This window comes from Cricetulus griseus (assembly GCF_003668045.3).
Source record: "Cricetulus griseus strain 17A/GY chromosome 1 unlocalized genomic scaffold, alternate assembly CriGri-PICRH-1.0 chr1_0, whole genome shotgun sequence".
Taxonomy (NCBI): Eukaryota; Metazoa; Chordata; class Mammalia; order Rodentia; family Cricetidae; genus Cricetulus; species Cricetulus griseus.
Genome location: NW_023276806.1, coordinates 92,231,389 through 92,256,313, shown reverse-complemented (window position 1 = coordinate 92,256,313; position 24,925 = coordinate 92,231,389). Strand labels below are relative to the sequence as shown.

The following is a 24,925-nucleotide window of genomic DNA, read 5'->3' as shown; positions in this document are numbered from 1 at the left end:
GAAAAGATGATTGTCTTTGCCTAAGTGTAAGTAATGGGAACTTCAAGGATTCTGTCCCTTAGCTAAGGTGACCTTGGGGAGAACTGAAATATAAGTATTGTGTGTTTGGTTTTAACTGCATGGTACTTCATTCTGATGTAAATCACTCTTCATGATAGACAAGAATAATGACATTTTTAGTTAAAAGTTTAAATTTTGGTCAGATTATATTCCAGATGCAGAACATCAGAAAACCTGGGTTTTAACCTAGTGTCTCTGCTTCTTTTGTAACTCTGAACAAGTTCATATCAACCTACGATATGTTTTTTATGAAACAGGTGGAGCCACAATGATGCTAGTATTGCCAATGATCAGTAGGAGGTGCGCGGGCTTCAGATCTAATGAATGATACCCACGAAGCCCTTTACATTCCTACTTGTGCATATTTTGCTAGAGTAATAGCACTGCCTTCTACTCATGGGCAGTGGAACACCTCCGAATATTTTTAGTATGTAAGTCATAAAGGATTTGATTGATTAGGGGATCTCAAATGTTGCCTACTTTTAACTTTGGGTACCTCATTTTTACCTTAACCAAACAATAGTGACCATTTCATATTCTTAAGTAGTTCCTTTTGATTTAAGCAGAATTATTGAATGAACAGATGCCAGTCTAGGTGAACCTTAAATAACACAAATAATATAACCTTACCTTGCTTGACAGATGTTATTTGTGGATGGCAAAGAATAATAGCATAGTCTTCATAAAAGCCTATTAAAATCAGTTAAAAAGAATATATATTAAGAAAGAAAAGGCATTCTTTTCCATTTTCTCCAATTGAATGTTACTATATATATCAACCATACTCCAAGACAGGATCCATGCCAAGGAACGGCTGACCATCAAAAAGTGGACTCTGCTTTCTATTGTGGACTTTTTGTTGTGTTTTGCTACATTTATTTTGTCTTATGGTTTTGTCTTCATTTTCATTTTTTGTTTTGGGTTTTCTTTAAGAGAGAGAAAGAGATCAAGAGAAAGAACATGTAGTTGGACGGGTATGGAAATGGGAGGATCTGAGAAGTGTTGGGAGGGAAAATATGACCAATATATATTGTATGAAAAAAATTAAATGAAAAGCAACCATACTTTTTATTAAATGGTCATGAATTTTGTAGCAAAACTAAAGGTAGTACTACCATGAATGCTCTAGCTTCTTTTCTGTGCTTAGGATTTTATAAGATTATGTAGTTCATGCTAACTACCGATTTCAGCCAGTATGATTTCTCTACTCTGATAACATTTGAAGGGTAGGAGAACTGGTCAACTTCACTGACTAAAAATTGCCAGGGTCATGAAGGCAGGAACTGGATTTCTCCTGGGCTATTTCTAAGTCTCATCAGAGAAAATGGAAAAGAGATTTTCAATAAACTTATGTTGGAAGTATGAATGCGTAGTAACATTTTTCAGTGGTGTACACAATGATGAGTCTCATCTAGACAGTGGCCCCTTGTTTGTACAATTTGGCTAGTCCCAGTATGGCTGCCAGATTTTTTAGATATTCAGATAATTTGGGCGGTTCTTGGTGTGAGAAATTTTGATCAGCACAGTTAAATGTCAGTGAAGCCTTAGATAGATCACATAGAATATTTAGTTTGTTTCATTGTCTACACAGTTGCAGAAGGAACTAGCGGTCATGCAGACTTCAGTCCTCCTTATACCTGAAGGAAATGGATATGTACAAGTTGGTCTGAAAAATGTGCTTGGTTTTGCTCTTGCAGAGAGGTTTTATTTACTTTATTGACTCTAACCAATTTTCTCCTAATTCCTATCTACCAAAATATGTATTAAGGCAAGACAATAAGACTATTATAGTGAATTTTGTTCCTAATTTAATTTGAGATAGACATAACTATATCATCCAAGAGTAGAAAAAACATACTTCTGCTAGTTTTGAAAATCTCTGTTTAAGTAATTAAACTCCCTTTGGTAAAGCCACAATTCCTTACATTTTAAAATATATGATGAATATATGATAATATATTGGCAAATTGAAATGTATCACTTATTTTTGCTTCTATGATTTTTCTGTTTTGTCATTGTGTGGTGGTGGCAACAGTGATGGAGATAGAGACTAAGGTCTCATGACTACACTGAACGACAGCCTCAATCCCTCCCCTGCTTCTGAGATTTTTGAAAGTAGATATTAATTATGACATTTAGTTATCCTTTCTCCCCAGAAAAGAGTTACAGTTTGTGTTTGTTTTTTCAACAGAATCAAAACCTTTTAGGGGTTGACCTTGTGTTTTAGTGTTTGTTGTTGTTATTTTTGGTTTTGTTTTTTTTTGCACTGACCTGGGCTTGCTTTTACTCCCTATGGCATATGGTAAAGGCCTCCCCTGAACTCAGCTGCTGGTGTGACAATTGTCTTGTCAAAGCTTGTTTTGATTTCTCTAGGTAAGCAGGTAAAAGTTTGAAGGCCTTGCTTCTGTCTGGCAATCTCACTACCAAATTATCTCTCTATCTCTTCTCTCATGGGTAGAAATTTCTTGTTTTATCCAAGTATACCCTGCTGAGTGTTTTTGGTTTTGGTTTTCTCACAGAATTTTGTTAGGAGTCAAATACCTTCCTTAACCTCATAGTACTCAAGTGTATTAGCAGTTGGTCAAATAAGGTCTCTGAGCTGGATGCTATAGAGAGGAAGGTGGAAGACAAAGGCTCTGTTCAGAGAGCTCTGCTTTCCAGAGCCTCCTTAGTATGCATTGCCCTTTTCCATCCCCAGGGAAATAAATCTCTCTTGTCAAGAAGTTGATAGTAAGGTGGGCTAAGGCAAAACTTTTCTCTTGACCTATGGATAGAAAATAAGTGATTGTAAGAGAAGAAATGGAAAAGGGACTTCTAGAAGGGTGAGTAACCCATTTTCTTCCTTGCCTATAACTCAGATAAACTTGAGTACATTCCTGCTTGAAATTTTGGTGAAATCAATGTGTTTTGACTATAAATGCCATTCATAATGGCCTTTCCAAGGCTGTCAAAAGAATATTAAGTCTATAAGCCAAAAGAAGGAATGAGTCTTGAGTTTGACTTTTCTCCATGTCCAATTGTTTTGTTTTCTTTCATTTAACTCTTGATCCTTTCTTTCTGTTGCTGGAAAACTGGCTATGCAAAAGTAATACCATTTATGTCTTCAAATCCCTGAAACCTAGCCTAATTTGCCTATTTCATATTTGAGGCAATATTCTAATCTTCTGTGATTTTGCTTTTGTGATTCTGTTATTTAGGAGATGCCAAAATTGGCAGTAACAATGTCAATGCTTTAAAGAATGATGACTTCAACATGAGGGGTTTAAGACGTGATGGGAATGCTGAAGATGCCTGGGCCACCTCACAGAATTCAAAATCCTATGGGAAAAGCATTTCCATAGAAACTGCCAACCTAAGAGAATATGCTAGATATGTACTGAGGACTATCTGCCAACAGGTATATTCTTTTGATTTCAAATGGCTTCTACTCTGACCATGTAACTGTTCTTTGAGAGATGACTGTCTGCTATTTTTTAAAAATTAAATTTGGGTGATCCTTTTTTGTCTTTATAACTTTATTTTGAAGTAATTTCAAATTTTTAGAGTTGCAATGATGAAGACTTCCAGCATATCCTCTATACAGATTCATTAATTTTGGATGTTTTATATTTTCTTAACAGTTGAAAAGTAGATGTTATAGTTTACTGTGCTTTACTTTTAGATATTTAGATTTCATTTCTTGTCATAATCAAAGTAAAGTTAGCAAAACTTTTAGCTTTGGTGCAATAATTTTTTTCTCATCTCTAGGGAACTTTCTGACTTAACTCTAGTGGTGTAAGATTTGCATAAGGTTCTAAAGATTAGCTTCAGAGTATTGGAGAGGAGTGTTCAGAGGTAACATCGTAGTATTCCAAGTAAACACTTCTGATTACACACAGTGTACATTTGACCTGATGGTGATGCTAGCTATAATCATGGCACCTCTAGACTCAAGATTGCTCCACTATGGTGCTAGTGTTTTTCCTTCTTCAGTTAACTAGTAATCTGTGGGAAGACACTTTGAGGTGATGCAAATGTTCTGATCCTCATCATAGGCCTCATTCCTCATAAGCATCCATGGTAATTCTTATCTAAACTAGTCTTTATTGTAATAAAGGCTGCAGAATGTTGTGTTTTCCCTTCCAGTTCCTCCTCTCCCTCCTCAATATCAATTTGTGTTATTCAAAGACCTTACCTTTCTTCTGTGATTGTTCACTTGTGTTTATTTAATTATCTATGTAGATTATAATATGTTGGCCAGAGTTTCTTTAATATCAAATTATTCTATGCTGGTATATTAGGAATCTCTTATTCCACCTTTTGTGATATTTGGAATATTTTTGTCTTTTTAGAGAACTATTGCCTTAGTTTATCCATCTCCCATCTTCCCTGCCTCACAGCTATCATCAGTCATCCTTACAAGCAGTGCTGTTTCTACCTGTTAAGAGACTCAGAAAGCGAGGCCCGAGAGATAGACCACTGAGTAAGGTGCTTGCCATGCAAGTGTAGAACCTGGAATACAGATCCTTATAATTCTTGTACATACTAGGTGGCCATGGAAGCCCACCTGTAATCCCGGCATTCAGAGAGTGGAGATACAGGATCCAGGGATAACTTGGCTAGGAAAAGCTGAATCTGTGAGCTCTGGGTTCAGCTAATGGATGCTTCCTTTGTATATAAGGTAGACAAAGGACTGAACTTAGAAGATACCTGTCATCAATCTCTGGCCTCTACATACATGAGCATTACCCACCATGAACAGTGCTCTCTCTCTCTCTCTCTCTCTCTGTCTCTCTCTCTCTCTCTCTCTCTCTGTCTCTCTCTCTCTCTCTCTCTCTCTCTCTCTCTGTCTCTCTCTCTCTCACACACACACACACACACACACACCAAACTCAGCTGTCTAGCAGTGGTACCCTACAACAATGAGCATATACAACCCAGATCTTATTTTCTTTATTTGTGTGTGTGTGTGTGTGTGTGTGTGTAATTATGAATTCATGTTGATAATTCTAGTTCTAATCCTTTAAAGTTGTGTTTTACATTCGTCCATTTCATATTAGTATTGCATTTTTGTCAAATAATAGCTTTGTTCCCTATACAGTACCTAAGGTAGTTTCTGAGTTGTCACACATATACCACTAGGAAAAAGGCCTCCTGAGAAAGCCAAATATTGGTTTGCTGTTTCATTTTTCTGAAGGGTTTAAGATTATTAAATATTATTCGGAGAGAGAGAAGAAGGAAGGAAATGCTTTTGCAGGCTCCTTCACTTGGAGTGGAAACATTCTTCTTCAAAATTAGTATCTCTTTTATTTGCTTTTTTTTTCCTTTTTGGTTTTTTTTTTTGTCTTAACTAGTGTCCATAGCATAGCATACATCCAAAAGCCAAAGCTCAGCCAAAAGCATACACAGTAACCAGTCCCCTGCCCAGCATCTTCTTCCTGTCTGGCTCTGCACAGGTGATTAGCGTTGGGACTTTCTAATTATCTTTCCATACTTTCAAAACTCTCTCTTTTTTTTAAGATTTATGTATTATGTACACACTGTTCTGCCTGCATGTCAGAAGAGGGCACTGGGTCTCATTATAGATGGTTGGTTGTGAGCCAGCATGTGGTTGCTGGGAATTGAACTCAGGGTTTGTCTGTGTAGCTTTGGAACCTATCCTGGCACTCACTCTGGAGACCAGGCTGGCCTCGAACTCACAGAGATCTGCCTGTCTCTGCATCCCGAGTTCTGGGATTAAAGGCGTGCGCCAATAACGCCTGGCTAGATACATTCTTACTTGGGTATTTTTTGATTATGGTAAATTTAAACAGCTCCTTGGTTATTAACAGTTGTCCTGTGCCACTTCCCAACTGTGAGCACACAGTGGCATCACTGGGCTGTTTATGGATCTCTATATGCTTGGAGATAGGTGGTGCTGACCATGTCTATTGTTCCAAGAGGGTCTGTTCCAATTCCTGTGGGAGGCTTCTGGCCTATCCTACAATGCCAGCAGCCATCCATAAATAAATAAATAAATAAATAAATAAATAAATAAATAAATAAAGTCAGTGAGTCAGCAAATAAATAATTTGATACCTAGAGAAGCAACACACTGATATCTGGGTACCTTGTCTGAGTGTGATTTAATGCTGCTAATGTGAAACATGGAGTTACATAACTCCCAGTTGACATCAGTGAACAATCTGTGCTGGGCAACTGATACATTGGCAAAAGAGACTTCATTTGAAACAGATTTGGAATCAAATTGAGCTCTAATGCTGACATTTTCTTATGCCATTTAATAAAGGAAAAAACGGTAAAGAAAAGATGCCAGTGCCAAGAGGAAGGTGACCTTCTAAATATTTACATGCTGTGTTCTACCTGTTTAGCAGAATATATCCCATAAAATGATGAAAAGCATGTTTAGCATAAAATCATTGTCATTATATACCAAGTAAAAACAAACAACAGCAAAACAAAACCTGTCTGCAAAATAATACTTTAGAGTAAGTCCTCATTTTAAAAAGTACACCAAAACTTAACGCCATCCCCCATATGTTTAAAAGTTTTTGCTGTAATAAAAGTTGCTCCCATATTGTATTAAGATGTCAGAATGTTAGAATTTTGTTTTGAAACTTTCTGCATTAGCTGGCAGTGTAACTTATTTGATACCGTGCTTGCCCAGCATTCAGGAAGCCCTGGTAGGAAGGAAGACTTGGCATTGAATTTAGGCCTGTCATTCCAGCACTGGACACAGGAGAAGGATCAATACTTCAAGGTTGTTCTTGGCCACTTAGCGAATTGGAGGCCATCCTGGAATACCTGAGACCTTGTCTAAAAACAAACACAAACAACAACCAAAGCATCAAATCTACACACGCAAACCTTTCTCCACCTATTTTTCCATTAATTTGTTTTCATTGGATGGTTCTTACTAGCCGTATAGCATTTTGCTCTGAGAAAGGAGACTATAATACATAGGCAGGTAGAATCCATACTTACCCATCTAACTGCTGGCTTGTGTTTTAGGAATGGGTAGGAGAACATTGCTTAAAAGAACCAGAGCGATTATGCACAGACAAAGAACTGATTTTGGACCCTGTGCTTTCAAACATGCAAGCACAGAAATTACTGCAGCTAATCTGTTACCCTCATGGCATTAAAGAGTGCACAGAGGGGGACAACCTGCAAAGACAGCACATTAAGCGCATTCTTCAGGTAAGTGGCACATTCCAAAGAGTCTCTTTAGGCCATTCATCAGAATATGATTGTAGAAAGAACTACTTTGTTGCTGTTTTCATCTGATTCTTGAATTTAATTCTGACTTCTGCTCTGCAATTTTCTTTATTGTCACAGTTGACTAGTTAGTAGATATAGTCAGTAGCAAACAGCATATAATCACAGGTAAATATTGGTATTTTAGGTCAGTGATATATTTATTTGAGAAATAACCTTTATGATGGTCAGTCTTAAATATGTTATTGAAGAAATACATCATTTTGGAATGAGATTGGCTAATTTGTAAATACATTTTTAGAGATCCCATGCTTATCTGACTCCTAGTTCCTAGTTGGGTGGGGAACATATTTTGAAGCTTGAATCTATTTTGTTATGAATGTTTATTTCATCAGGTATGAGATTGGAAGCCCTTAATCCATGTGAATTCTCTTGCTGGCCATGAGTATTACTGCAAGGCTATGGCAGCATATGCTCAGTGTTCTTAATGTTATATTCTCCATATTTTCTCCAGAATCTTGAGCAGTGGACATTGAGACAGTCCTGGCTAGAGCTTCAATTAATGATCAAACAGTGCTTGAAGGACCCTGTGAGTATATGTTGAAAGCACACATGTGGATCAAATCAAAAAGCAAAAGAGTCATTGATATTTGAAAATCAAGGCTAACTTTATTTCATTTCCCTGACTCTAGAGTTCTGGTTCTGTGGCCGAAATGAACAACTTACTGGACAATATTGCAAAGGCAACGATAGAAGTGTTCCAGCAGTCTGCAGACCTAAATAACAATGCCCCAAGTTCTGGCATAAGCCTCTTCAACCCAAATGGTATTGGAAGTGCTGATACAAGTAGCACAAGACAGAATGGAATAAAGACATTTTTAAGGTATTGCTTTAAGTGACAGTTGGGTTATTCGACAAGTTAAAGGGCAAAGTGAGTGATGTCTTGGCACTTTAGGTATTTTGTTGTAGGTCCAGATACTTTGGAGCCAGAGATGAACTTAAGTTTGATTTATAGTATTACTGACTTTGGGCCAGTCATTAAATATGAAATACTCTCTATGTGTCTTTATTAATTGGTAGTTTGGGTACAAATACAGTAATTTGCATTCATAATAGCACTTGATGTGATTATGAAATCATAATGTAATTGTTTTCATTATGAAAGACAGATTGGTTTGCATACCATAATTTTGGTAAAAGAGTTCAATAGTGAGTTTTAGAATTTAAAGATTGGTTATTCCTTGGCTTGAACATGTGTCCATGACAGTGTCCATAGAAAAGGGTGGTGAGTGATCAGAAATGAGGGATCCAGGAGAGTCACTGAGAACTGTTTAGTATGGAAAATATCTTCCCAGAACAGCACCTCTTATTCCGCAATGAATGTGAGTGGAATGTATAAGCAGTAAGCAGATGTCTTGGTCTTTAGCAAGAGGAGAAAGTACAGACATGATAGGGGAATTTTAGAAGTCTGTGTCCTACTGGCTTACTGTTGGGTTTTTGTATTGACTGTGAGAGCAGAGACCAGCTGCTTTGTTAGGTGTAACGCCTGTTTCTGATTTTAGTTCCTCTGAACGCAGGGGTGTGTGGCTGGTGGCCCCCCTCATCGCCAGGCTGCCAACCTCCGTACAGGGAAGAGTGTTGAAAGCTGCTGGGGAAGAGCTGGAGAAGGGGCAGCACCTGGGCTCTTCTTCAAAGAAGGAAAGAGACAGGCAGAAACAGAAAAGGTATGCTGGTGGATGCCTTCCATCAGGTTAGCATCTGAATGAAGTCTAGCCTCCTGCATCATAGCCATGCCATACTCAGTGTCCACAGTGTCTGTCTGGTCTTGTAGTAATGTTTAGTGCACCAGTTCCCATTCCTGCCTATGTGTCCAAATCACTGCAAAGCTGTTGAAACATGGGTTTGCTGTTAATTCTGACCTACAACCTTGAAATAATTACTGATTTTCTAAAATTTAGGAATCTTGCTCTGTACTCTTGTTTAAGTAGTCATAACAACTGCCAAAACTGTTTTTATGACCAAGAAAAGGTTTCAAAGAATTACTTTTGGAAATAGATCATATTATTGAGGCTGAATATTTATCCTATAAATTTAGCATCCAAGTAGTTTTAAAAAGAAAAGTCATAATTTCTCCATTTTATAAAAATTTAAAAACAGAGATTCTTGTTGCCTGTTAATAATACTGCCATGACCATTCTTTATTGGCCATCTATGAAAAGGAAGCTCCTGATCCAAAGTTTTGGCTTAGATCCATTCTTTCAGAAAATTTTATTTTTCCTATATCAATCAGTTTATCCATTGTTCCCTAACTGAAGATATTTTATGAACATGAAAATTGAAAGAGAATTTTTGCCCCTTTTCCAGTGGAGGCCATGGGCTGTGTCAGAACCTGGCTCTAGATATTTCCAGCAAGAACCTTGCTTTTGGAGGCTCAGACCTTGTGTCCACCCCTGACTTTACCAAGACTATGCTGTTGGTCTTTAAGAAATATACAACAAAAACCCATAGGCGTCCAAAATATTCAAGGTTCACAGGGACATGTGCTTCCTAAAGGAGAGTTTTGTTTGAGGAACTTCTCAATTTTTCTTATTAATCTTTGTGTACACTTGTAGTCTTTGTCATATATATTTAAAAATCTCCCTAGTAACATAAAGCAGGCTCATGACATCGACTGTAGGTTTCTGTTGCCTTGGCAATACCTTACAGAGCAATAGAGCATCGTCATTCACAAGCTTCTCCAGTGGCTTTTTAATCTTGTAAAGTACAGAAATGTGTTACCTTCCTGAGTTTTCTCTGGTGGTTTGCCATTCTGTCCTTTGTCTAGTAGTAAATAAACAAGGGCAGGGAGTCTACTAGACAGATTAACTGTTGCACCAGGGTGCAAGCCATTCTTTCTAACTGTTACTACTTCCTTTGTAGTATGTCTCTTTTGAGTCAGCAACCTTTCCTCTCCTTGGTCCTTACCTGCCTTAAGGGGCAAGATGAACAACGGGAAGGCCTCCTCACATCTCTGCAGAATCAAGTCAATCAGGTAAAGTGCAGTGTGGTACTAAGCCAGGCAGTATCTTTCTGATTGTATTCATTATTTTCCTTTCAAATATGAGATGAGACAGACGTGTCTATCAATGAGGTGCTAGGAAACATAATCCATGTCCAGTTCTGTCTAGCATCATGGTCAGCCTGAGGCTAACAACTTTGTATTAAGTATGCATTGATGGATATATAAAGACTATTAAAGTAAGTTGTCTCATACTGCTTTTTAGGTAGTTTGCCTGGAATCCTGGAGAGCAGAAAAAAAAATTAGAATGTGTAGAATCAAAGAAATGTGTTAGTTGGTGGTGTGAGCTGGTTTATCCTGACACAAAGCCTCCCTGTGATGTTAAGTAGGATTTGATGACATGAGCAAGGCCACTAGGCTTACTTGGTTTTCTTTGTCATCACACCCACTGCATATGAGAAGAAATCTTTTCTCTGCCTAGCTTCCAGAGTGAGCCATTTAAATACAAAGTATTCATGTTTTCTCATAATTCCTAGACTACAGATTCCAGGGCTGAGCTAATAGAACCCTTCCTGACTGGACATTTGCTGTTTCTCCCACCTCTTCTCCCTTTCACTCAAGCCTTGCTAGACTGTGGCTGCCTTCCAGTTTAGGTGCTTGTGCTGGAACAATGCCTTTGAGACATTAGTCTGACCTGCTCCCTCCCTTCCTGCTATTCTCTGCTCACCTTGCCTCCTTAGTAAGGCTGTGGTCACCTTCTAAGTATTTCTGCTCTCATTCTTTGTCCTCACTGTAGTAATATCTGTTTCACCTTCCCCTCTTTCTTTAGTGCTGGGGTTGGATCTAGGACCTTATGCATGCTAGATAAGCTTTCTGCCACTGAGTCCATTTTTAGCTTATTGAGACAAAGTCTTGCCCAGCTGGTCTTCATCTCTCTCAGTAGGCCACATGAACCTTGAACTTCCAACATTTCAGTGTCAGCTTCCCAGTTAGCAGGGATGACAGCAGAGTTGCACCAGGCTGAGTTGTCAGTCAGTACTTTTGTGTCAGCTCAGAGAGAGAGAGAGAGAGAGAGAGAGAGGGAGAGAGAGAGAGAGAGAGAGAGAGAGAGAGAGAGAGAGAAGTGTGTGTGTGTGTGTGTGTGTGTGTGTGTGTGTGTGTGTGTGTGTGACTGCATTGTTAAACAGACAGAAGCTAGTGTTGTCCTTACATGCAATTTGGAAAGCTCCCCAGCATACTTACAGCTCTGCTGTTGATAGTTGTCACTTGTGAAGTGATTCATTTTCAGACTTTGTGTGGGGTGGGGAGAGGGTTGAGAATATATGCAGGGGTGAGAGAATGCAGGGATAAGGGTACCAGGGCCTACAAGCAGAAGTTAGAGGAAAATCTGTGGTCTTGGTCCTATCCTTCCACCTCCCTTGGGACAACATCGCTGTTGTTTCCTGTCACTGTATGTGCCTTGACCTGTGAGTGGCTGGGGATTCTCTTGCCTCTGCCTCTGATCTTGCTTTAGGGATATTGGGATTACAGGAGCCACTTTCCCATGCACCTTTAAGTGGAATTCCAACTCAGGTTTTCACACTCCCTGAGTCATTCATCTCAGCAGCCCTTTGTAACTCTTTTAATGTGATTTTCATGAGTTACTATTAGTTTAGAGCATGGCAGGGGTTTGTGGTTCAGTTTTGTTTATTGGCTTTTGTCATCTGATTCTGGGGATAGGCCTACTTGTTTGCCTTCCTTTAGTAAGCTTTTCCCAGAGCTACTCTTGAGGAAATGAAGAAGCAGTCCACTTTATAAATTTGACCAATCTTGGGGTAAGGGGCTCCATTTTTTTGAAAATAGCATATATTCTCTTTATCAGGAAAGATTATTCATTAGATAGCAAGTATCAATTCCAGTAAGATGTCAAAAATAAAACATTTGCTAGGATTTATAGCATGTCCCTAGAGGTGTAAGATGGGACCAATGAAAAATGGAATTGTGTCTTTTCAATATTTATCTTCAGAATGCCAAATTAATAATGTTTAATTTGATGGCCCTTTAAAGGATTTTCCCCCAAATATGCATGTATGTATGTATGCACATATATGTAATTAGGTCAAATTCTCTTCCCTCAGCTACCCAGGAAAATACATTATAAAATAGCTAGGATTTTGTCTTTGTGGAAGAAGAGGAAGATAAAAAAATTAACAAATTTCTTCAATTTGTTAAAGCTAAGAAGTTGGTTTTAGCTCTCACTATTAAGCTTAATTATAAACACGTAAAAACAAAGCAATTTTTGTTATTGTTTTTCTTCTTGTGTTCCTGATCTTAGATCTTAAGTAACTGGAGGGAAGAAAGATACCAAGATGATACAAAAGCCCGCCAGATGATGCATGAGGCTCTGCAACTTCGACTAAATCTGGTAAGGACCATGGCGAGTGTTTCCATCACACCTCTCACTGTATGAAAATAACACCAGCTTCCAACTTCTTTGGGGGCACAATCTGCATGGCAAAGGGAAGCCTTCCTCTTTCTGTCTCTATCCACTTCCTTTTCTCTTAAACCTTCTGTCGCCCTTGCCTCATTCCTTCCTGTCTGGGTGGAGTTCCAGACAGTCTGTTTTGAGCACCAATTTTCTTTTCTAGCCAGCTCCTTCCATCAGATCTCCCCTCCTCAGTTGGTGCTAAGGGGAGGTCTAAGAAGCCTTTATTTGAATATGAGTGTTAACTCTACTGTATTTTATTTTAAAACCATAAAATCCATTAATTCTAAGTCAGAATTGATTGGATCTGTCAAATTGATTAGAAAAAGATAAATGTCACCTGAATGTTTTTTATAGAATCTAAAAGTTCTCAAGACATCCTGTATTCTTTTGAGTTTTTCTCTTCCTGTTGTACAAACCCCAAATGAAATCTACCCTGGGTGCTAGCATGTCGGATTTCTGGCAGCCTAACCTCCACACAGGGGCTGGCCACCAGATCTAACAAACATTCCCCGGGGGTATTGTAATGGCAGACTTAGATGTAATAATAAATGAATATAACAGAATTGCAGACAGAGTTTTGATGCTATTTAGGGTTAATTTATCTGCAGTTATGTTTACAACTGAGTACCATGGGAGATTGATAGGAAAAGAAAGCCAGTAATACTCAAGTATTACTCTTTTTGTTGTTTTGAAAGACTGTACTATGTTGAAAGAACCAAAAATAGTGATAAACACATGGCTAAATGAGACAGACTCTAGGTTAATCCATAACTTATTTAGCAAGAACCAGTTCTTAACATCTCTTTGCTTTTAAGAAATCAACATTTAGGCACCTATAGTAATAGGCATGATATTTGATCTTACAGATACAAATTCCTTACTGTATTTTGTATGCTAGGTAGGAGGGATGTTTGACACGGTCCAGAGGAGCACCCAGGGAACCACTGACTGGGCTCTCCTACTCCTCCAGATAATTACTTCAGGAACTGTTGACATGCACACTAACAAGTATGTCTTTTTAAAATTAGTTTATACTTTTTTGCTGCATGCATGCATGATATGAGCTTTGATATACTGACAGTAAATTCTGATACTTACTGACTTAGATGTCATTAAAAATTCAGTGCTTTCAGAAGAAATGCTTAGATAATTATGTGCATCTTGGTTGTGTTTGTAAGAATAAAATGGGGTTTTTCTTTTCCTCTCAGTGAATTATTCACAACAGTTCTTGACATGCTGGGTGTTTTAATCAATGGGACATTGGCTTCTGACCTATCAAATGCTTCCCCCGGGGGATCTGAAGAGAACAAACGTGCATACATGAATTTGGTAAAGAAACTGAAAGTAAGTTTGTGATCAGCCTCCATTCTGAAGTTATTTATGGACTGGTTGTCTGATTACTTACTCCTTAATTTACATGTATAGTCGATTCAACATAATGTGATTATTGTCTTGCCTAGGCTTGCCAGTCCTTCAAAATTACAAGTATGTTATCTGAAAGAGTTTTCTCTAAAAATTATATTCATAAAATATGTTTAACTGTAAGGAATTTGGAAATGCCATATCAAATATGTAACCAAAACTCCAGTGTCGGATTTCGGTTAAACCCAAGCTTGGATTTGTACATGCAAGTAGAAAAATGAGCATTTGCTTTGAATTTGTAAATCTGACTCGTTTGATAACCCACTAATAGTCCTTGAAATAAATGGTAAATAGACATTGCAAATACATAAATCTGAAGACTTTACAAGAAAATAATTGTTGATTACCTTGCAGTCTGACCACCCTGGATTCGAGAAATTGTCCGTGCTGCAGCTCCTGCTGTGTGACTGCAAATAACACAGTGGATTTTTGTCATTTCAGCACTCTGATATTCCTTATAACAAGACTGCCTTTGTGTGCACTCTACTTTCTACTTGAATAGAAGAAATGAAACACTTCACCAGTCTGATTTGCAGCTGACTGTATGGAGGGTTAATAAACATACCAGCTATATATATAAAATAAAAAGGAACTGTGTCATTGGGGAACTTCCTTCTTATGAACTTATGTATTCACTATAAAGTCAGCATTTCTTTCTCACTTCTCTCTTGCTTTTACATCTTTTTTTCTTTTTCTTCTAGAAAGAACTAGGAGACAAGCGGTCAGAAAGCATTGACAAAGTTCGACAGTTGTTGCCTTTGCCAAAACAGACATGCGATGTCATCACTTGTGAACCCATGGGTTCTCTGATCGATACAAAGGGAAACAAAATTGCTGGATTTGACTCCATTGATAAAAAACAGGCAAGAGTAAATTTTTCCCCCTCATATATAAATAAATCTAGTTATAGAAGCCAAGTGACTTTTCTTACATTCTTTGAGGCTATACAAAACATCTTAGCTTCATTCTTAATTTTCAAGGTATTATTTTTGTCATCTAAGCACAATAGCTATTGGTATCATAAAAAGCCATATACAGAGAGGATTAGGAGGCACTGAGGGGGACAATTTAAGCCAGACAAGGGAGAGGTAGTCAGAGTGGGCTTCCTCCAATAATTGAAACACAGACCATTTGGAAGGATTAAGAGTTATACAGGAAAGAATGGAACAGGCAGGGAAAGTTTAAATCAAGGCAAGGAAGAAAGTGACTCATAGAGGAAAAGCAATGCCATCAGAATTCAGAGGTAACCTAAATGCCATAGCAATGTGGCTATGGAAAGGGAAATGGCCCCTAGTCACAGTCAAGATGACTTGGCCTTTCCTTTCCAGCATTAAGCATCCAGGGTCTATTTAGATTTGAGCTCTACTCAGGAAATTGCTTTCGTCGCATGACAGACAGTAGGGAGTGGTGACTTTACTAGTGGTGTTAGAAGAAGCCACTTTTACAGAGGAAGCACAGGCAAGAACAGGTATGCTCACATCGAGGGGCAAGGGGTAGGTTCCTTAGCCATTTTTTAGAAGCAACGTCTTTGAATTGGTATACTGGAGAAGTTACCAAAAAATGTCACCAATTTATGTTACAAATAAAAACATTCTGTTTTTCCAGTGAAGGTAAGTTGGAATTGAAACACCTGATTTGGTGAAAGACACAAAGAATAAATAAAAAGAATGCTTTAAAAAAGTAAAAAAGACCTGATTTGTTTTGTACCTGTTTCTGTAATTATGTTCCCTCACATTTTTTTGTTCAGACAATGCCATGTTATGTACATGAGAAGTCCACATACTACATCAAGTCCATATAGGCTGAACTGAAGTGAATATGAGCCTAAACAGAGGCAAACTATATATTGATTTTTAAATTTTGTATCATCTTAAAAACAATGGATAGGTTCCTGAAATGAGTAACTGGTTATAATTTTCAATTATAAGGCCAACTTCTTTACAGGATACTTCAGAAATTATATTTGCTAGAACAAACTGGATGAAAATGTCATTTGATAGTAAAATAGTCTAGATTACCTTGAGATGCCTTGAAGGAATGTAAGATGATGCAGAGAACTGGAGAGCTGAACTCCCAAAGTTCTGAGTTCCAGTTCACCTGACTTAGCCAAGTGTTTCTGTCTATTGAGTCCCCTAAATTCCTTGCTCTGTGACTTGGGAACAGGCCAGAGTGTGCTCTGATATTACGCTCTTTTCCCACAGGGTCTCCAGGTCTCTACAAAACAGAAGGTGTCCCCATGGGACCTGTTTGAGGGTCAGAAGAACCCAGCTCCTCTGTCCTGGGCCTGGTTCGGCACTGTCCGTGTGGACCGGAAGGTGGTAAAATATGAGGAACAGCACCACTTCCTGCTGTACCACACACATACCATGCCTAAGCCCCGAAGCTACTATCTTGAGCCACTGCCCCTACCTCCTGAGGAGGAAGAGGAAGAGCCATCATCTCCAGTTTCTCAGGAACCAGAAAGGAAATCAGCTGAACTGTCAGATCAAGGAAAAACAACAGCTGACGAAGAGAAGAAGACAAAGGGAAGGAAGCGTAAGACAAAATCAAGCTCACGAATTGATGTGAGTGGGGGATGATAGGCGGAGTTTGGCTCATTAGCATCTAGGATGGGATTTATCCATGGCCAAACCTTACTAAGAGTGGTATCAGCCTTCTCATATAGAGTTTTCCTAACACATTTCTGTGCTAATAAATGAGATGGCACACCATTTCTCATAGGTGACAGATTTACAGCTTTTTATTTTCCATTCTCAACCCTTACTATTTAACCTTAGACTTCAGTTGTGGATAAAATTGTGTTAATAAGCCTCATAATTTCCCTGGGTTTGAAACTTTGATTTTTCAGGGGTATATGATTTCACTCTCTTAAACACTTTTATTAATAGGTATACTTAAGTATATTATTTTGAATGATTGATATTTGCAGTGAACTAACATTAAAAAGTTCTTTCCACTTTTCTCTGAATGAATTTGTCTCTGATTTGCCCAACAGCAAATCCTGAGATTTTTTTTCTCTTCACCCTTGTGCCTTCTACCCCCAAGTAGTCTTTAACATATTTTCAGATCTTATAAAAGATAGACCTAATTTAAAATCATCTCACACCCTTTCTTTTTCTTTCCAGTACCAGAGACCTGTTAGATGATAATTCAGAAATTATTTTATAGAATTTGAGATGCAATATTTAAGATAGCTTTCTCCTTGGAATTACCTGGGTTTACACCAGAGATAATTTTCAGATTGCTTTCTATAGAGTACACAGATGTTCTTGCCTGGTGGCGAGAAGTACTTATTATGAGCACTCAGCTATTGAGGAGCAATTATCATTTTGTTCACCTGTGTCAGCTCCAAATCAGCTGATAGCCTGGTAATGAAGACACTTTGAGAGATGGCCGCTGTCACTTTCAGGTGCCACTTGAGCACCAGTGCCCACTCCCAAACCTGGACACTCTGGCCCACCAAACCACATGGATGAGGGCTTCTTTTCTCTTCACATACAAAACTAATACACTCAGAACCCTCCTCCTGAAGCTGCCTCTTTCCAGTAGGATTACATCCTTTTGTCTAGTTGAAGGGTACTGAGATGTTCATTGTCTGTCATCCTTGAGGGCCATGCTAAAAAAAAAAAGTTGAGACTTTCTGGTGTGAACCTTAGAGTCTGCACCTGCTATAAGGAGGAGGAAGCATGGGGATTTGGAGAAAGGAAAGCTGTGGTAAGATACTGTCTAGGCCTATGTAGGCCTTTCTGACACAGTTCTTATTCAGACATGTGCTTTTAACTTTTGAAATGTCTGCTGTGAGGAACTTCTCTCTCTCTCTGTCTCTCTCTGTCTCTCTCTGTCTCTCTCTGTCTCTCTGTGTGTGTGTGTGTGTGTGTGTGTGTGTGTGTGTGTGTGTGTGGTGAGATGACACAGGAGACTGAACATAGGGTCTTGTATGTGACACAGGAGACTGAACATAGGGTCTTGTATGTGCTAGCTGAATATTATTATGTTTTAAATCAAACAAAAATTTTAATTCACATGGGTGTTTTTCAGGAAATGGGTCATCATTTATGTTCTCTCCCTTCCCTTTCACAAAATATAGCCTTGAGTTCTGAGATGGGTTGACCCCACATAACTGAATAGGAAGAACTTCTGTTGATTAACTGTGTGTGGTTTATTAAGTTAAATTTAAAATATATTTTTGTTGAAGGAGTATCAGCAGAGCAACATATACCGAGTGCCTCCTAATTACTCGCCCATGTCCTCCCAAATGATGCATCATCCGCAGTCTGCGCTGTGGGGTTACAACCTGATGAGCCAGCCCCAGCAGCCCAGCTTTTTTCTTCAGAATCCATCTCTGAATCCAGGTAGGTGTGAGGCACACCACACTGGCAGACCACTCTGATCAGCAAGTTGAGGACAAAAACTCCTCGATTCTAACCTTTATACTCCACAAAATGAGAATTAGTGTAATCCAGTACTCAGTCACAACTTTTCATTTTTTGAAATAAGATAAAGCTTTGGCTAGACCCAATAGCTTATTTCTATTGTCCCAGCTATTACAATAGAGGCTAAGAAAGGAAGCTCACTGAGCATTGTCAACATAGCAAAAGCCTGTCTCCTTAAATAATACCTTAATATACAGTTGAAGTTATATGTGTGGATTATAGATTTTGGAAGGAGATTGCTGTTGCCTAAAGTCTGAGCTACCACATACAAAGTTGATAACAGTTTTATGTTTATAAAATTTACATATAATTTTAATGAATATAATTCCCACTTGCATTTCAAAAGATCAGACAGTATTGTATCCTTCCTTTCTTGCATTGTAAATTTTAAAATTAAATTATGAAGCAGATCAGAAGTTTGGTTTCATTAGGAGATTTGCAAATTAACACAGAAAACTACCACAGCCTGAGTAATTATTCCTGCTTAGTATTGCTTTGGTTTAAGCCCCAAGTATATCTTATTAAACCAAATGAATACTTCTCTAGATAAAAATATTTGGTAACTAAAGATTAATTCTGCCTGAAGAAAATGTCTTTAAAGGATGAGAAAAGTTAATTTTATGCATGTACACATTATGTACATATATGTATATACTCATAAATTCTAGCTAGATGTACATTACATTTAATGAAAAATACATTTATAGCCTTTACAATACAGCTCACACAGCAGACAGGTTCAGTACACGAGTTGAACATCTCCTACCTCCTTGAAGTTATACTTGATGCTTCCTGTGCATACAGGCTCCCCACATACAGGGCTCATCAAGTGCCTCCAAAAGTTTTGGTCTGATACTTTCATAGTGAGGTCCAACCTTAGCAGCTGCTCTGCTCAAAGTTGTAAAGCACGTCCCTTTCCTAGTGTCTGCGTTTCCCTCTTCTGTGTGTAGCATGCTAGCTTGAAGGGGCTTCCTTGGAGGGTTATCTTCATGTTCCAGACTGTAAGCTTTGTGAAGACAGGTACTTTTTATCTTGTGTTCACCATGGTATTCTTACAAGAAGAACGGTGTCCCAGTCTTAAAATAGATGGTTGGCTACATTTGGTGATGCCTGCCTGTAGTTTCAGCTATTCTGGAAGCTGAGTAGACTCATGTCTTTGAGCCATAGCAAAAGCTCCTCTGTCCAGAGGGATGGAATAGTTTTCAGACAGAAAAGTTTTCAGCACAATGATCATCACTCTTTTAAGTCGAAATTTTGAAGACAAAGGTTGTTTAAACTTTTGGCCTGTGGTTATGATAAGAGTATCCAGTGCTACCAATGCTAGATTAATAGCTTATTAGAACTCCATTGATTTATATATTAAAACTCTTAACATCAGATTATCATCTTTAAGTCTCATTTTTCACATACCTTAAGTCACTTCTTAGACTGACTCTCACAACTTATATTTACATGCCTTAAATCATTTCCTTTAGACCTCCACAACTTACATAAACTTTAAACCATTTTCACCCAACAAATCATTTATCATGAGACTTAGGGGGTTGATTACTGAGAGATGTCACTGAAAAGCAAGTTCTTCTAAATAAGGGAACAGTAGGAAGTCAATTTTTAGTTAATAATAGCCTCATGATAGCTGGAGCTTGTGTTTACATTGAAACTTGTTTTCTGAGTTTTACCATTTTCAATGTGAAGCCTATAAAGGAGGTAAACCTGTTTATGATTCTACCTTTCTCAGCAGGAGACCTAGTAGCTTTAGTAAAGCAAGGCCTGATTTTTACACATGAAATTCCAGGAAGTTGCAGCCTTGCAGGGAGGATCTGGCTAAAGCAGGCTTACTACTGCTAAACTGGTAATGCTAGGGAGCATCATCAACACCATCAGAAATCTGAGAAGGGTAAATTTGAGCAGGAATGCAATCCAAATGGCCTCTGTCTCAATGAAAATTACAGAGACTTTGCTGTCTGGACAGCCAGCCAGAGTTCCTCCATGATGATCTCCATGACTTGGAGGCAAAGGTCTTCATACTTAGGCTGTCACACAGGATAAAATTAAAGTCTTCGGCTGCCAGACCCAGAAAATCTGAGAGATTTTCCTGTGGAGGATGAACTAGGGGAATCTGACCTCCCTTGGTGAGGTAGAGGAACTGTCAACCCAACACTGGCCACAGTTTAGGTAGGGCTAAGTAACTGGATAGTTTCTGTCCAGTGGTCAGTGTTACCACAATCCATTTGGAGCCCATTGCTACCCATTGTCTTTAGACACATACTCTTCTCATCTGTACACATCAGTATGGATGGTTTAAGAAAAAGAGGGAATATTAAACACTGAGTTCAGACTAACACTCCGTAGAAGGTAAGGAAAGTCACCAAGAACATTTTAGAAAGATTTATAACATTTTGTTTTTTGGTTGGCTAAGAGGTTCAAGGTTACAGAAGAGTTAAGAAAAGTATAAGAAGCACTTGAACTCAGCACCTTAGACCCCTCAGGTCCTGCCCAAAATGATGTGACAGATGTTGATGATTCCCCATGGGAGGCCTCACCCTCACTGGGGACAGGACAGGATGTAAGATGGGGAAATGGTAGGGGGAGTAGGGAGGATGGGAGGGAGAGGGAACTGGGATTGGTATGAAAAAAATAAGTTTTTTTTTTTTTTTTTAAGTAGACTTCAGTCTGATTTTCAGTTTTCCATTTTCTGTAGTGAATGCCCTATCCTTAGTTTAGTATTGTGGGTTGTTAGTAGCATTTCAAATCTTGCTGCAATGAAGTTACCTAGACATGGTTACTCATTTTCCCTTATTTTCAATTGTCCTTCCGATGCCTCTGAATGGCTGATGGTCACCTTAGCTGTGATGCTGAGTCTTGAAGGTGGCTCCCAAAATGCTTTTTCTGTCATACACATTGCGTCATTTAAAAAAGAAACATTTTTATGAGCTATGTGCTTAGAACTCTTCTTGTTTGCATATCCCAAGGAATATAGACTCTGTGAGGGAAGGAGTGACATTCCTATAAAGTCACCAATTGCAGAAGTAAGTTTTTTTCTGATTTATAAAGGCCTTGACAAACTGAATGCAAATATCTTTAGGATTTTCTTAGTCTTTTGAGCAACAGTGATTGAAGAGATGTTTGTGTGTGAAGTCTTCAAGCATTTTAAGTTTTAAAAGTGTTTCCATTCTTCTTTACAGAACAGGCATTTTCTTTATTTTTAGTGTATTTTAATGAAAATAAAACTACATCACATTTCCCTTCTCTTTACTCCCTTCAGCTCTTCGTTTTCCTCACGTGGATCCTTTGCATGCTCCATCTTCCCAGCACTTCCTATCCCATATCACCCTGCTGCTTCTCAAATTGATGGCCTCCTTTTCTTTGATTATTATATTTACACATGCATACAACACAGAAACACAGATATATCATACAGAATGCTGAGTCCATTTTTGTTCTTTGTATGTATATGACTTCAAGTCTGACCGCCTTGTAATGGGACCTCAATCCTGGGAAACCAATTAGGGACCTCAATCCTGGGAAAGGCTAATTCTTCCTCTCCCAGCAGCCATTATTTGCCTGTAATTCTTTGAATAGAGGTTGGATTTTCCCCTTATGTATGTTAACGTGTTTTTGCTGTCATTGTTTGGGTCTTGTATAGGCACCAATTTCTAGGAGATTGTATCTCTGGTCAGATTTCTTGACCCCCTGGCTGATAGTCTTTCCACTGGCTCTTCTGTGCCAGATGCTCTCTGAGCCCTAGGTACAGGGGTTGTGTTGTAGATCTCTCTGTTGGAGCTGGGCTCCCTCAACCTGCTAATGTCCTGCATTGTATGTATCTAGTGCTTTTCTTTGTGACAATCTCTGTTTGCTGTAAGGAGAAGCTTCTTTGATAGGGCTGAGGTGATAACTACACTCATCTGTGAGTATAAGGAAAAGATTTAGAATATATTATGGAATTATACTGGTCTAGTGAAGTCATGGTAACAAGTTCTCTTCTAAGATTCGTGTCCTCACTAGCCCATGATAGTTGGTAAGGTGTCTAGTACCAGGAGTGATATCTCTCCTTAAATCCAATAACTACTGGTAACTTCCAAGATACGAAATGCCACTATTGCACCTTTGGGGCATCTTGCCATGCTGGTCACTTTCTAGTGCTGTGGTTGTGAGAGCACAGGAAGGAGGAAGCTTTCAGATTCAATTCAATTTGAATCATCTGGATTCTATGCCCTACATCTTCAGCTCTTGAGAGGCAACAAGGGTAGTAGCAATGGCTTATATTGTTTTTGAAGACATTAGAACTACCCTAACCAACAAGTTGAATGGATATTTTTCATACCTGTTGTTGAGGTATTTGTTAAGAGTCTATGGTTCTTGTGGGGAGCATTGTCAGTCTAAGTGACATAATGTAAGGTGTGTATGTGTGTACACATGAAAGAATGTATTACATATAAATTCAGGTAAATATAAAATAGTGTGATTCCTTGAAGCTTTCTTGGTGGTGTTATTTGTCTCGCCTCCCCCCCTCCTCCTCCAATTAGAGTCTCCTTCCCATTTTCTCCCATCTCCAAAGTTGGCCTATTGATTTTGCCAAAGTAAAAGGTTAAATAATATAGTCTTCAGATCTGTTTAGAATACAGAGAGATTCTATGCCTGGCTTACAAAACGTTGCAAAATACAGCACAAGGCACACTCTTATTCAGGTAATATGCACATTCTGAAGGATGTACCTGGCTTACAAACCATATGACCAAAGTTTTATGTGACTCATCTTTGTTGCAGGCATTGCATTTCATCCAATGAAGTGCAGCCTCCAGGTAGCAATTTTGAAGTATTGTTATTCACACATAGCATTGTTATTTATCTTTCAAAACTTAGGCAGCTCTTCTTTTTTTGTTTTTGTTTTGTTTTGTTTTGTTTTGTTTTTTTGATCAGGGTTTCTCTGTGTAGCTTTGGAGCCTGTCCTGGCATTTGCTCTGGAGACCAGGCTGGCCTCGAACTCACAGAGATCTGCCTGACTCTGCCTACTAAGTGCTGGGATTAATGGCGCGCACCACCACTGTTAAGAGCTGCCTCTGTTAAGCTCTTAACAGAATGTTAATGCTTGGAGCTGGTAGGGCAGAAGACTATATTCTATCTGGCTCATAAGGTAAAAAAGGTAAAATTTCTTGTTGTGATCAAAGAACACCTACTCCTTTTGCAAACCTTCCTCTTCGTTGCTGTTATAGGTGGCTCCAGATTGGACCCTGCAGGCTCATTTGTCCCAACCAATACGAAGCAAGCTTTGTCCAACATGCTGCAGAGGCGCTCAGGTGCCATGCTGCAGCCACCCTCCCTTCATGCAATCACATCTCAGCAGCAGCTGCTACAGATGAAGCTTCTACAGCAGCAGCAGCAGCAACAACAGCAACAGCAGCAGAGGCTTCTCAGACAGGCCCAGACTCGACCTTTCCAACAGGTTTGTCCAGAGCCTGCCTTGAAGTCCTCCTTATGTAGTCCCCTCCTCTAGCTGGGTGTGAGTTTGGGGTGTGGTGCATAATCCTGCTGTGTGCACATCTCTCTACTTGTGGGGTTAGAGGGATCTTTCCTTATACAGGTGTGGAAATAGTCTTCCTCTTTTGTATCTCATTATTGACTTTGGGAGGAAGCCAAAAGTGCTAAGGTCTTGTAATCATTCAGAAGGAGGCCTTTTACCTCTGAGGTGACCTTCTAGCTCCATCCCATAATATAATTACTACAAGGGTTTGTATTCATTTCAGCATTACTGTTATACATTTTCCTCAGATTTATTACTTAATTTTATTTCTCTAAATATGTTGTTTTTCTCCATCATTGTTCTAAGTATTAATTCAATCAGGTCTGTATCAAACAATGAGTAAATTATAAATAGTGGTCAGCACAAGGAATTTGTGTATATTGTGGGAAGTGCTTTGGATTATACACAAAGCCTCATACACGCTGGGTAAGTATTTTACTCCTGCACTATATGTCCAGCACAGAAATATTAAGTTTAGTTTTTATTTGTTGTTGTATTGTGGTTTTTTTTTCCCTCTTTTTGGTGTTTTGAGACAGGATCTCACTATGTTGAGACTGTGTCTCCCTATGTAGCACTGTCTGACCTGGTACTCTATATAGCCTCAGATTCAGAGATGTAGCTGCCTCTGCCTCCTGAGGGCAGGGATTAAAGGAGAGCCTCGCTTTGCTAAGCTTGTTAGTGTAATTTTTGATTGATGTTTCTGATTTTATGCCCTGTAAGTCACTGTTCTTTCTAGACAGTGATCATATTGAATGAACAGTAATAAAAATGACATACACCTACATTGGTATAGACACACAAAATATATAAAACTATACAAGTGAAAT

General features: G+C 38.7%; 1 protein-coding gene across 1 annotated transcript in view; it reads left to right on the top strand.

Moving 5' to 3' along the window:
- The window catches only part of Med12l (mediator complex subunit 12L), a 320,970-nt gene that overhangs the window by 268,259 nt on the left and 27,786 nt on the right, over positions 1–24,925 (top strand). The window contains exons 26-38 of the mRNA XM_027391634.2: positions 3,258–3,457; positions 7,051–7,239; positions 7,772–7,846; positions 7,950–8,140; positions 8,820–8,981; positions 10,177–10,288; positions 12,570–12,659; positions 13,621–13,730; positions 13,931–14,066; positions 14,846–15,007; positions 16,346–16,708; positions 18,340–18,496; positions 23,791–24,020. Of these exons, the coding sequence (XP_027247435.2) occupies positions 3,258–3,457; positions 7,051–7,239; positions 7,772–7,846; positions 7,950–8,140; positions 8,820–8,981; positions 10,177–10,288; positions 12,570–12,659; positions 13,621–13,730; positions 13,931–14,066; positions 14,846–15,007; positions 16,346–16,708; positions 18,340–18,496; positions 23,791–24,020 (2,177 nt within the window). The remainder of the gene's footprint in view (positions 1–3,257; positions 3,458–7,050; positions 7,240–7,771; positions 7,847–7,949; positions 8,141–8,819; positions 8,982–10,176; positions 10,289–12,569; positions 12,660–13,620; positions 13,731–13,930; positions 14,067–14,845; positions 15,008–16,345; positions 16,709–18,339; positions 18,497–23,790; positions 24,021–24,925) is intronic.